The 12,846-nt window shown below is 42.1% G+C and overlaps 2 protein-coding genes across 6 annotated transcripts in view; one reads left to right on the forward strand and one right to left on the reverse strand.

The window, feature by feature from the left end:
- The window catches only part of LOC121921001 (semaphorin-3D-like), a 74,609-nt gene that overhangs the window by 44,173 nt on the left and 17,590 nt on the right, over nucleotides 1–12,846 (forward strand). For 3 of the 5 annotated variants that reach the window (XM_042448408.1, XM_042448410.1, XM_042448409.1), the window contains exons 4-12: nucleotides 400–462; nucleotides 1,564–1,677; nucleotides 4,177–4,279; nucleotides 6,332–6,460; nucleotides 7,681–7,826; nucleotides 9,507–9,621; nucleotides 10,064–10,133; nucleotides 10,569–10,713; nucleotides 12,172–12,394. In XM_042448408.1, the coding sequence (XP_042304342.1) occupies nucleotides 400–462; nucleotides 1,564–1,677; nucleotides 4,177–4,279; nucleotides 6,332–6,460; nucleotides 7,681–7,826; nucleotides 9,507–9,621; nucleotides 10,064–10,133; nucleotides 10,569–10,713; nucleotides 12,172–12,394 (1,108 nt within the window). Of the gene's footprint in view, nucleotides 1–399; nucleotides 502–1,563; nucleotides 1,678–4,176; nucleotides 4,280–6,331; nucleotides 6,461–7,680; nucleotides 7,827–9,506; nucleotides 9,622–10,063; nucleotides 10,134–10,568; nucleotides 10,714–12,171; nucleotides 12,395–12,846 lie in introns of those variants that run through there. The other 2 variants (XM_042448411.1, XM_042448412.1) reach the window with 2 other exon arrangements.
- RAD54L2 (RAD54 like 2) overlaps nucleotides 12,386–12,846 on the reverse strand; it is a 117,449-nt gene continuing 116,988 nt past the window's right edge. Inside the window, exon 24 of the transcript XR_006101817.1 lies at nucleotides 12,386–12,521. The gene's annotated coding sequence lies outside the window, so the exon portion shown is untranslated. The remainder of the gene's footprint in view (nucleotides 12,522–12,846) is intronic.

Below are 12,846 nucleotides of genomic sequence, written 5' to 3' on the forward strand. Positions count from 1 at the left end.
GCATACAACAACAACAACAACAACAACGTGCTATATTTCTGCAGTGTAGATACACCCCTGGACTGGGATCAGCAGAAATGCCTCTTTCTGGTTTTCAACAGAAGTCAAAATGGCATATCACCAGTTGGTCAAGACTTCATGTCAGTCACAAAGCTACCTTCTCTTATTTTCAGAGCAGGACAGTGCACAGCAAAGCAAGTGGGACTAGGGTCGCAAAGTTATCAGTCCACAGGCAATGCAAGCACAAAGATATGGGGTGTGGGGAGAGAGACTACAGCAGAATTAATGCTGCAGTAGCCAAAATCCCTGTGCCCAACTCATGTTCACACTCAAGCCTAAAGCCATTTTACCATCAGAGCAAAAGCCTTGATTGTGTGCTTTTTCTTTTCTTTTCTCCAGATTTTCTGGCCAGCTCCTAGAGAGCAGAGAGAACACTGCAGACTGGCTGGGAAGAATCCTGAAGTACGCATGTCTGGCCAAAGTCTCCACTAGTGTTGCCAGGTGTTCAAAGTAGCAATAAGGGAATAGTAATAAGCAAAAAGTAGTCAAAATTCATGATATGCAGAGGTGGGGACAATTAGGAAGTAGCTATTACGAAGTTTGTGTTCTGTCTTACTACTGAATGAAAGTACTGGTTTCCGTTAATTTAACCATGTCTTTCTCTGTAAAATTAATATGTTGTCCATATTCAAAAATTACCCAATGTACCTATTTCTGTCTTTATGAAGGGCCCAGATCCCAAATATGGGTGGTGGTTGTTCTTTGTCATCTTGTTTAGTCTATAATCAAGGGAAAGCTATCCAACCTTCAAATAAGGGACATCTCTTATAATAAGGGACACCACCCAGCCCTATTTATGTTTTTAGTGTTTTAACTATTGTGTTTTTAACTAATGTCTTGCATTTATTAATTGTTGTTCCCCACCTTGATCCAGAGGGAGAGATGAGTAAGAAATAAATGCATTATTATTATTATTATTATTATTATTATTATTATTACTTCTACTACTACAACGATGACTACAAACTTTCTGGCCCTCAATAAGGGACATCCCTCATAATAAGGGCTACCAGACAAACCTAGTCTTCACAGTTTAAGCTGAAGAGCTTTCCAGAAATTCAGTGGTCCCTATAAAAACATTAGATTTGTACAGATATTTATTTCTGTGAAACAACATGTGGGATCTCTTTTTCACAGTTTGCCTGGACCCAGGCCTAGCTTAGTAGCAGCAGCAGCAACTTGATAAATGTATGAACTTTCAGAGGTGGGTGGATGGGTATGCTGCTTCAAGCTGTTTCATTAGTGGGGCTAGTCTCAAAAGAAAGGTCATTCCACCATAAATGGAAATGGGAACTTTGTATTTGCCCCCCAAACTCAGAGATGCCAGCATTCATGGAAGCTGAGGTTCAGTGACATCTGGGGGGGGGGGCCACATGATCCTCAGACCTTCATTGGAAGCAGATCATAATGACAGCCTGAGAAGCAGAGACTTTCTCTGATGGTGGGAAACATGGGGCAAAGCAAAGCTCTCAAATAATTGTGGCCTCTTTGACTTTTTTCTAGACAGAATGTGCCAATTTCATCCGATTTCTCCAGCATTTTAACAGCAGCCATGTCTTTGCCTGTGGAACAGGCTCCTACCAGCCCATGTGTGCCTTCATACAAATCAAAGCTGAGGTGAGTTGCACCCGAGGAGTTGCATTACTTTGAAGTAACATGAAGCAATTGTTTCGAGCACCAGATTCAAGATGAGTTGTCCTTTCTTTGTGTGTGTAAGAACAGTGGGAATACTGTTGAATTTTCCTATCAGATGAAAAGGTGAGCATTAAATAAAACTCAGAGGAAAAATATCACCCATTTCTTTGCAGGAATACCAGACTAGGCAGTTTTCCGTAATAAATAAGTGGGACGTTCATCCACTGTTCCAGCTCCAGTTAGAATGTGCCCTATGTTTTTGCACTTTTTGCTGACATTGCAAAAACACTCTGTGAAGATATCTGGTATCAACAGGCAATTTAGGAGACAGAGTCATTTATCTTCTTTTAGTATTCGTAACTCCCTCAATAGCATTCTGCCATTGCTAGTAGCTCCATAATAAACTTCCTAACATTGGATACAATCCTGTAATTCTTTTGCTTGAGTCTGTTCCATTAACCCAGGTCCAGGCAGACAGGATACATCTCACATTTTGCTGCAGAATTCAGACAGAAGAGGACTTACAAAGTAGGATAATTATATTGTCACCTGAAGAGTTGTAAACAACATTCCTGAGTTTCAGCTATCTTCTATGTAGTGTAAAAAGGAAAGTCGGGAAGAGAGAAATCTAGCAGCACCTATAAGACTAACTGGTTTATATTTTAGCATTAGCATCATCTGTTTCTCTTTCTAGTCTTTCTATTTATTTTATTTTATTTATTTTAATAGAACAACAACTTGTAAGTCCCATATTGTATGTCAAGGAAGGTTAAAATGCTCTGCAACTAGTTTGGGGCTATTCTAATCTCTAATGTCCTATTTGTGACCATTTATCTTCTTTCAGAAAGACTGTCCAAGGAACTATGTAAGTTTCTTTAAAAACCTGTAGCTTTAACATCACTCTCTCAGTGCGGTGATATCTACAAATGCTCATGCTAAAATATAAATCAGTTAGCGTTAAAGGTGCTAATAGTTTTCTTTCCCCCTCCCTTTCCCACTTTTATGCTTCCACAAACAACAAACAAAACGTTAACTCTCATTAGATTTTGGAATAAATATCTACAGTAGAGATGTGAAGGCCCAGGAAAAAGTTGGGGAGGGGAAATCAGGGGAAATGTGTGAGTTTGTTGTGTTTTTCTCTGAAGATAGATTATGGAATATTTTCTTTTAGAACAACAAATAAAATGTTTATGATAAGATGTTCATACATTTACTTCATCCACATTATTTCTAAAAGTTATGTAGCACATAGAATTACCAGATCATTGTAATTCCTGGTCTTGGTTCCCTTTTCTCATTTACTTTTATTAGAATGAGTGCTTTGTATCTACGTAACAATGTAGTTGAGAGGAGACAGAGTAATTTTGGCCACTATTCTTTATCTGTCACTTAGTTAAATATACAGTGGACCCTCAGTATTGGCTGGGATTTGTTTCCAGGACCACCACCCCTCCCAGTGGATACCAAAATCTATGCATGCTCAAGTCTGGTTATATACAATAGTGTAGTAAAATTGTGTCCTTTATATAAAATGGCAAAATCAAGGTTTGCTTTTTGTATTTGTTTGTGTGTGTGAATATTTTCAAACTGTGGTTGGTTGAATCCATGGATGCAAAATCCGTGGATGCAGAGAGCAAACTGTATTTAACTTAGTTACCTCTCAAAACTTAACTAAGTAACCTCTCCTAGCCTGATCACCCAATCCTGATAGAAATGTCCTTCCCCAGTGCGCCAATCAACAACAGAATGGATTCTCTTCTCCTCGTGCATTTTATGTCCAATAAAGGGGGAGGGGAGTCACAATCGTGGCAGTAGTTTGAAACCAGTGACTAAGTAGAAATCAAGAATATGAAATTATTATGGATTAATAAAACTAGGTAACTGTGGCATATTACTGATCACCACTTAGGCCACACCTGCACTGCAGAAACTATCTAGTTTGACACTATTTTAACTGCTGTGGCTCAGTGCAATGGAATTCTGGGAATTGTAGTTTTGTGAGACATTTAACCTTCTCTGTCAGAGAATTCTGGAGCCATAGCAAACCACAGTTCCCAGAATTCCATAGCACTGAGCCATGACAATTAAATTGGTGTCCAACTGGTTTATTTCTACAGTGCAGATGCAGCTTTAGTCACAATTGTATCTGACCTCCAGCCTACTTTACTAGGCAACGGCTCGGGAGAAGGAGTTGCATTCTGCCAGTGATCAGCATGTGGGTGAATGATGTTTCCGTCAAATTTGGGGGTGGTGGATTAAGAGAGGTTACATAGTTAAGTAGCTGATACAGAATACTGGCCTTAATTTATTTTCCAATGTTGATGGTTCCTTCCATATTTATTTTGTCTGCTCCTCATAAAATGTAAAACCAAAGTGGTTTCTTACAGTTCAGAACATTTTACCTCTATTTATGAGAAAAATAAAATAAAATTTTGCTTCCAGCATAGCTTTTGCTTGAAAAGTCTTCTTGTCCCTGTGTAGGGACTGGGGACACCGACTATGCAGCTGGTGACATACTCAGTAGAATCTGGGAGAGGCAAATGTCCCTACAGCCCTCATGAGCCTTTCACAGGGCTGCTTGCAGGTAAGAGGTTAATTAATGAGCACAACCTAGGCCAAGGGGCACCATATTTTCTGGCGTATAAGACGACCAGGCGTATAAGATGACCCCCAACTTTTATAATAAAAAAATAGAGTTTAGGATATACTCACCGTATAAGGCTACCCCTCTTCCTCAGGATCCGGCAGCCGGCCGTGCACACACTCGCCGGCTTCAAGAGGCCTCTGGAGGCCCCTTAGAAGCCTGCGCGGGGCTGCCGGCTCCCCAGGCCTCCGGAGGCCTGAAAAGCCGGTGGCCCTGAGAGCGCGCGCGCCGGATTCTAAGGGCCCCTTAGAAGCTGGCACGGGTCTGCCTCCAGCTTCTAAGAGGCCTCTGGAGGCTCCTTAGAAGCTGGCGTGGGGCTGCCGGCTCCCCAGGCCTCCGGAGGCCTGAGAAGCCGCTGGCCAAGCATGCACACCCGGCATATAAGAGGGCCCCCGATTTTTGACCCAATTTTAGAGGGTCAAAAAGTCGTCTTGTATGCCGGAAAATACGGTATACTTTTGTCTCCACTAGAACTATGACATCCACAAAACAGATGCAAGTACAAAATAGTGGCTCACAAAGGTAGACATGGGAGCACAGAACAAGGGCTTCTTAAGCTCAAAACACAGGAATGGGTTTGGAGTACGATAGGGAAATTTTTGCCTTTATATGGCTAGTAAGTGGTTCTTATGATGGTAGAATGAAGACTGTATTTTATTTAAGGATATTTTATTTCACAAGATGCTGTGCAAGCTGTCAGCATTTAAGGTGTGCAATCTGTCAGTGAAGCAAACATACACTTTACCATTTACAGTAGATTTTGAAAGTTTACCCAGGAACAGTCAATCATATAGCCAATCACAGGAGGAAAGACCAACTATTTCTGTTGACCTTTCCCCTTACATTTCAGATTATTGTTGTTGTTAGTAGAGAGTGCTATTAGCGAATGGTTTGAAGTCAGAATGCCCTTTAAATTGTTGATTTGCTTTTTCTTGTAGTTCATAAGAGCTTAATAACTTTGCAGTTTCTAAAAATTTTATTTGGTTGAGAACACTTTTCTCTTTCACCTGGCTCTCCCTTACTTTGACCTTCTGGTCACTTTCTGACCTTTGCTTTCAGCACCAGAATAGGAGCATGTGCCCAAATCCTTTAATACACAAAGCTTTCTTGGTATCAGCAGCCTCATTTGGGAAGGGATGGGCTTTCACTGATGCCATTGAAATGTAGCACCTATAGCTGTTTTGTTGTTCCCAGGCCCTATGTATAAAAGCTACCCTCCCCAGCCCCTACTCACCCCAAAATTTGGTCAAAACATTTAATTTGTTGTTCTTGGAAGCCTCAGGGAGCAGGACTGTATGTTTGGAAGATGTTATTTGCTTTTAAAACCAGAAGGGAACTTCTAGTCACAAAAACATGCCCCACTAAAAAAAATAATCAAATTTCAGGCAACACATCCCATAGTGGAGGAAAACTTGCTGGTCCAGACCCCTTAAATTTTCCCACTCCTGTGTTAACTGATCTGGAGTTGGGAAGCTTTGCTGATATTTTTTCAATCAACAAGAGATCTGTCATCAAGTTGATTCTTGATCAATCTTCTGCCCATCCCGAACCTAGAGAATACAGTGACAGGAAGATTTAAAACTAAGTCATTGTATGTAATAAGTGGCTCATTTCCAGCAGTGCCTGCTACAGTACATCCATTCAGCTGTAGTTTCTGCTGCACTAATTCCCTTTCATATTTCTGCATCTCCATGGCAAGAAAGGCCTCACCTCCTTAAAGTCAAAAGGGGCAGGAAGTTACATAAATTCCTGGTGCAAATATCCAATTTTCATCACTTTAAATTTTTCAGTATATGAACATGAGGGGAAAGAAATCTCCTCCCAAAGGTGGGATTGGATCCCGATTTACTTATTAAAATTAATTAGGCAAATCAGTCATTGCTAAAGTTCCATTGATTTCAGTAGGTCCAACTCTAAGCACAACTGAATTCCAATCCATATACATAAAATGTATAGTCTGCCAATATTTGTCTCTTTTGGCTGGTTTTACAGATGGGGAGTTTTATTCTGGCACCTCCATTGACTTCATGGGTAGCAGTGCTGCTTTCTTCCGGACACGGCTTGACAGGGCAGACCAAAACTACATCCGAACAGAACAGAACCAAGATTACTGGTTAAAAGGTAAATGGGCAACGGTGAAACAAACTACTAAGGAGGTGTTCTGTGACAAGTAATGAGCCTGCCATTGCCATGCCCACAGCTCTACAGCCAAATAGCAGCAACATGAGTAAGAACTACGTTCTTATTGAATTTGACTGAGGCCTCTTCCCAAAAAGAGAAGCTATGGGTTCCTATACTTCAAGAGAGTGGAACCTACAAGCCCACAGGACTAATCTGAGTAGTTGCAATCTGGTCTGCAAAGCATTTCAGGGATGCCTCTCCCCTTCCAAAGTTTCCCCCTCTGGAGATCTCCTCTCACTCCTCTCCCACCCCCAAAGCAGAGCATTAGTAGCATCTCTAGACTGAGTCAGACCATTGGTCCATCTAGGCCTGTCTTGTCATTTCTGGATGGCAGAAATGGCTTTCCCAGGTTTCAAGAATGATTTTTTCCTCACCCTACATAGAAATCACTGGTGTTCCTTGAGAGTCTCCCATCCAAATATTAACCAGGCCAAACCTTGCTTAGCTTCTTAAATCATATGAGATCATATGCTCAGGGTGGTGGTGACAGAAATAGAAGGGTTTTTTTGTTATTTGCTGCTGGAGATCAAAGATAATAGTGGACATTCATCCTAAACCACTTGCCTTCCCAATTGGGAAGACTAGAGTTTTGCTGGGGAACCCTGCTTTGTGTCCCATTAGTGAGATCATTATACTGTGTGAAGACATGGAAGAAAGCCTTATCAACCTTGGCACCCTAAAAGTGGAATACTTTCCCCTTGGAGGCCCAATTGGTGCAACCACCTTTGAGAGGCCAAGTATGGCTCATTGATCTACACCAAATACTATGCATAGGGTTTTTAAATTGTTTTAATCTTTTAAACTTGTTTGAACTTGTTAATGTTTTTAATATGTTTATAGTCTATCTAAATTACAAGACATCAAGCACCAGGACCCAAGCAGTGGAGCTTTCTTGCAACTAGGGCTTAAGTTTCAGAGCCAGCTTTGTCCATGCCATTCTCCTAAAATAAGGGAAACTGCACCTGGCATGAAACTTCCAGAACCAGTCACCAATTGCACCTTTTACCATTGCTTTTGGCCCTGGGAGCTGGCTCCACTTGTGTGTCATGTTTATTAAAAGTATTTTAAATTTTAAAAATGAAAATTTAGGGTGACATCTTTTTACAGCAGTTTGTTTCTACTGAACATGTGCTGTTTATATCAAAATTTCTTCCTTGCAGAACCAGTTTTTATTGGTGCCTATGCCATTCCTGATACCTACAACCATGATGATGATAAAGTGTACTTCTTTTTCCGGGAAACAGCAGTAGAAGCTGGACAGTGGGAGAAAAGACGCATCTATGCCCGTGTGGCCCGGGTCTGCAAGGTCAGCTTCAGACATTAGTTGCAGAACCCAACTTAGTATAAAGAATATACTTCTTTAGCTCAATCTGTAAATGCAGTTGCTTAGTGATCTAAATATTTAGCCCTGGTGTTTGCTAAAATAGGAACTCTCATAAATACTTCAGAATTTTTTTACATCCCTTAGGATGCTTCTGGGACTTAGGAGACATTATCTGTTAGCTTCATAACTTCAGTTTGACTGGTGGTCAACTGTGCAATCTAGACATGTTTACCTGGGAGTACATCCCACCAGTGGCATCACTAAGATTGGTGTTACCCAGTGCAGATGACCAGAAAGGGATGCCAGGGAGGAAGCAGCTGCAGTCATCTGTTCTGTCCGCCCTCTCTCTCACTGCCTTGCTTGCTTGCCTCCCTATCTGCCCACCACTCATTCAACCTGGAAAGTGTTGCTGGGTTGTGGTGCCTAACTTGCCTGCCTACCCACTGCCCACGCAGACCCAGAAAGGCCTGCCAGGGACGGGGGGGCAGTCAGGCAGGCCAGGCAGCAGAAGGGGATGGAAGAAGGTTGTGCCCATACCTCCTTCTCTGGTGCCTTGGCTCCCTTGAAAGAGAGATCCAGGGCAGTGGAGAAGCCAGGAGGGATGTGTGCTTGCTCCTCCTTCTTTAGTGCCTTGGCTTCCTTAGCAGAGAGAGTCAGGAGAGTGGAGAAGCTGGAAGCGGTGCACACTTGCCCCTCCTTCTCCACTGCCTTAGCTCTGCCAAGAGAGCCATGGCAGCAGAGAATATGAGGTGGACACTGGCAGCAGCAACATGCACCACCACCCCACAGTAAGAGAAGGGTCTGAGCAGGTGTCACCCCTCCTCAGATGTGTCACTCAGTGTGACCCACAACCCCCACAATCTTGTAGTGATGTAAGTGTGGATAGTATAGCAGACTAAATGCAGCATTTGTACAGCCTGTTTTATGAGCTCATAATGCATTCATAGAGTCTTGACAATGCTCCTAAGATAAGCCAGCATTATTATAACATTACTGCAGATGGGAGGCTGAGGACAGAAACTTGCAGGAAATTTTATGCTGAAGTCAAATACCTTCTTTCCCTACTCTTCCCCTGCTATTGTTTTGGGGCAGATTATGTTTCAACACACTGTGTCTTTGAACACAGTAATCACTGGAGCCAAACAGAGTTGTTTTATCACACAGATACCACACATCCTCTTTCAAGGGTGGTCAGCCACTAGGGGTAACAGCCACACTAAATCCCCCAGGGGACATCAGAAGAATATTTCCTAAGTTCCCCCCAAATTTGGGGACCCTAAAACTTGTATGTAGGGCATCCCATTGTAAATAAGAAGCTGTTATTTGTAATGTGCATTGATGTTTTGTCTGAGAGTGTAACCCTATATGTATTTAGTTGGGCGTACATTCAAGTCTGTAAGATTTAGTTCTGGGTAGATTTGCATTGGACTGTGCAGTATGAATGAAGGTGAATATTCTAGCCCTGAATGTCCATCCACATTTCATCTAGTGATGCTAAGAAGGCATAGGGAATCAGTGACCAGCTTGAGTTTCCAGGAAAGGCCATGGTGACCTTGACAGGACTGGTTCCGGTCACCGTTGTGTCTTAGGATACCAAGAGCACAGGCTGGGGAGATGGAGATGACTCCTGAGTCCTGATCTCCTCCTGTTTGTGATTGGCAGAATGATGTTGGTGGTAAGCACAGCCTCATCAATCGCTGGAGCACATTCCTGAAAGCCCGACTAGTCTGCTCTGTCCCAGGTCTACACGATACTGAAACATATTTTGATCATTTAGGTAAGTTTGCCCTGTTCTCTAACTTTCCCCTCTTGCAGCAGTCCAGCCATTTGATTCTGGTTGATCACTCTACGTTTCATATAATTTTTATATGGAAACCTGCTGGGTGATCTTTAGGCAATTCATCTTGTCTTGACATAGTAGTGTGTGTGTACATTTACATATACATATTGAGTGCAGAGGATACACACCTCTGGTTATAACCTGCATGTTAACTTGTTCCTTGCCCTCTCTCTTCCCCAACTCCTTCTTTACAATTGTTAAGCAATCTGTATAGCAGGAGGAATGAGGGTTTCTGGAGGGGAAGGTCTAAGGATATATCTAAGTGGATGGAGGTGATGTTACAGTCAGACCTTTCGCCTCAATTGAGTCTCCAGGATTGTCTCAGCAGGTAAGACAAGGACTTCCTTGTCTTTATTTTTTCTTGTTTCTCTTCCCACAGAGGATGTCTTCCTCCTCCATACCCGTAATGTTCAGAACCCTCTTATTTATGGTCTCTTCACAATGTCTAGGTGAGTGTGAAGATGAGCAAATAAGGAAAAGCAATAATTACTTATGTTAGGGCAGCTGAGCATCAGTATGATTGAGGACAACATATCATGTAAACATAGTACTTTGTGCATACTTGTGCAAGTGCATGGCTGTCTTGTGGAGGAAGCACCCTGTGACCTTGATTATGGAAATGGAACTCCAGTTCAGGTCCTGCAAAGGTGGCTGTGCTGGGTGAGGATGGTGGGAGTTGGGGGGGGGGTGCTATTCCATGTCATGCCACTCCAGCTGTAATGGCAAAAGTGGAAGAGATGAGCATTGTAGACTTTGGTCTACATCTTGTTAGTGACATATGCAAGTACAAGCCCAACATAGACCTGCATATATCTTTTTTTCTAGGTCTCTATAAAACATTTCTAGCAGGTTCTTGTCCCTTACCCTATTCTCTTCTTCCTCAGTGGCATTTTTAATGGTTCTGCAATATGCGTTTATTCCATGGCAGCCATTCGGGCTGCTTTCAATGGGCCCTTTGCCCACAAGGAAGGCTTGGAATACCAGTGGATGGAATACAAGGGACGGATCCCCTACCCTCGTCCTGGAACGGTATGTATATAAATCACAAAGCTCACAATTCATATCTCTCTGGTTATTGCATAGACACTTATACAGTACAGTACAGTATAGTGAATGCAACTCATGAGTCTGCCATAATAATGTGTGGCTCTGCTTAACACTTAGCACTAGCGCAACAGCACACCCCATTATCCTTTCACTTTGGTGGACATTTTGGGTTGCAGCTCTTGGCTTGTGCATCACCATCCTTAGAAGAGTATGTGTGCCAATACACACCCATTTCTTGCAGGGGAATCTGAATGTGCTTCATACTGCTGGAAGAGGCAAGTAAACCTCTCAGCTACTCTGTCATCAGCAAAGATGGGGTATGCTAGAGAGGCCTGCTCTAAGTTTAAGAGCAATATTTTCCCATGGAGAACAAATGCTCCTGTGGAATATTTTCCCCTGCCTTTTTCCATTCTGGAATGGCTGTCTCACATGTTCAGTGCTCTCTGCATGTCAAGCAAACCCCAAATAAAGTCTTTCATAATGAAGATATATAAAATTAAACTGGAGGCTTCTAAGCACTTGTACCAAGCAAGTGTTGCCAACCCATTACCAGGAAATGGTGAGACAGTCACGCTGAGGAATTAAGTGGGCAAGAGCTGATTTACTGTGCCATGCACTTTCAGAGATGACAGTGTACAAGAGTACATGCCACAAAGTGGTACTCTCCAAGGCAGGCTGAGCAACTGCATCAGGGGCCAATTTTCACATTGCGTCAGCCATAATGGGTTGTACCAGTGCATCCCCAGTAACTTAGTAGTAACATCATGCTTCTTCCAGTTTAATTTTCACTCCAAAATTAGCTATATAGGTTTATTTGGACTTGGGCTTTTGGAAAATCAGGAGATGATTCTAAGCAAACTACTGTGTTTTTAAGTTGTTTTGCAGTCATTATTTCTAGGCTTGGGTTTGTTTGTTTGTTTATGTTTTGTTTTGTTTTGTTCTCATGACAATTTGGGAATTAGGGGAAGGACTTTGAGAGATATTTTGGGAGACTGAAAACCACAAATTATGGTTGGGATCAAATGCAGCCCATAAGCTACACTCCCTTGCCTCCCAAGATCCCATATTTTTGGTAATCTCACTACTATAAACAAATCTACTAGGGGAATTGGATGCTGTTCCTCTTCTGCTGCTCCTAATTTCTTTTCTTTTTTTTTCTCCCCCCCACCCCGATTTTCATAATTTATATTATATAATATATATGTGTCTTTTTAATTTTTTTTAATTGCCTGGAGGTCTGTTGACTGCAATAAAGGCTTTGATTGATTGATATATATATGTGTGTGTGTGTATATTTGTCATATTACATAAATCATACCGTCATTTAACTTATATTTCTACTTTTTCCTATTATCATTGTTTTTCTTAATTAATCACCTCTTGCCAAAAAATAAAGTTTTACAACTAAACTCATTTTACTCTCTCCATTCTCTCTATCAGTGTCCCAGTGAAACATATGACCCACTCCTCCACTCAACCAAGGACTTTCCTGATGATGTCATCAGCTTCATGCGCACCCATCACCTGATGTGGGATCCCATCTTTCCTCTCCACAGGAAACCCATTCTGATGAGAGCTAATGTGCCCTTCCAGATCCATCAGCTGTTGGTGGACAGACTGGAGACAGAGGCTGGACATGTGGATGTCCTCTTCCTTGGAACAGGTAGAGGGTCTTAAGCAAAGGTGCCCCATCTGGTATTAGAAGACTCCTCTTTTCATGCTCCCTTCATCTGGCTTTTCCAGCTAAGAGGGCAAAGATTAAGTGAGGGTTGATAGAGTGCCAAAGTAGGCTGCATGGAAAAGGAAAAAAAGTAGACCATAGTAGTAAAAGTAAAAGGTTTGCTGTCAAAATGCTCTAAATTTATCAGGGGCTCTTTTACACTATACATTGTATAGCTCAGTGCTTCCAGTTTAACAGCTGTGGTGGCAGTATGAAATCCTGTGGCATGTAGTTTGGCAAAGCACAGAAGTACTCTGGCTGACAATTCCAAATACCTCCTGAAACTGCAAATCCCAGGATTCCATGGGATGCAGCCATGGCTGTGAAAATGGAACCACAGTGTTATAACTGTGTAGTGTGAAAGGGACCCTGGTAAATACCTACGATAAGTTGTT

This window comes from Sceloporus undulatus, chromosome 2, assembly GCF_019175285.1.
Source record: "Sceloporus undulatus isolate JIND9_A2432 ecotype Alabama chromosome 2, SceUnd_v1.1, whole genome shotgun sequence".
In the NCBI taxonomy this organism is placed as follows: Eukaryota; Metazoa; Chordata; class Lepidosauria; order Squamata; family Phrynosomatidae; genus Sceloporus; species Sceloporus undulatus.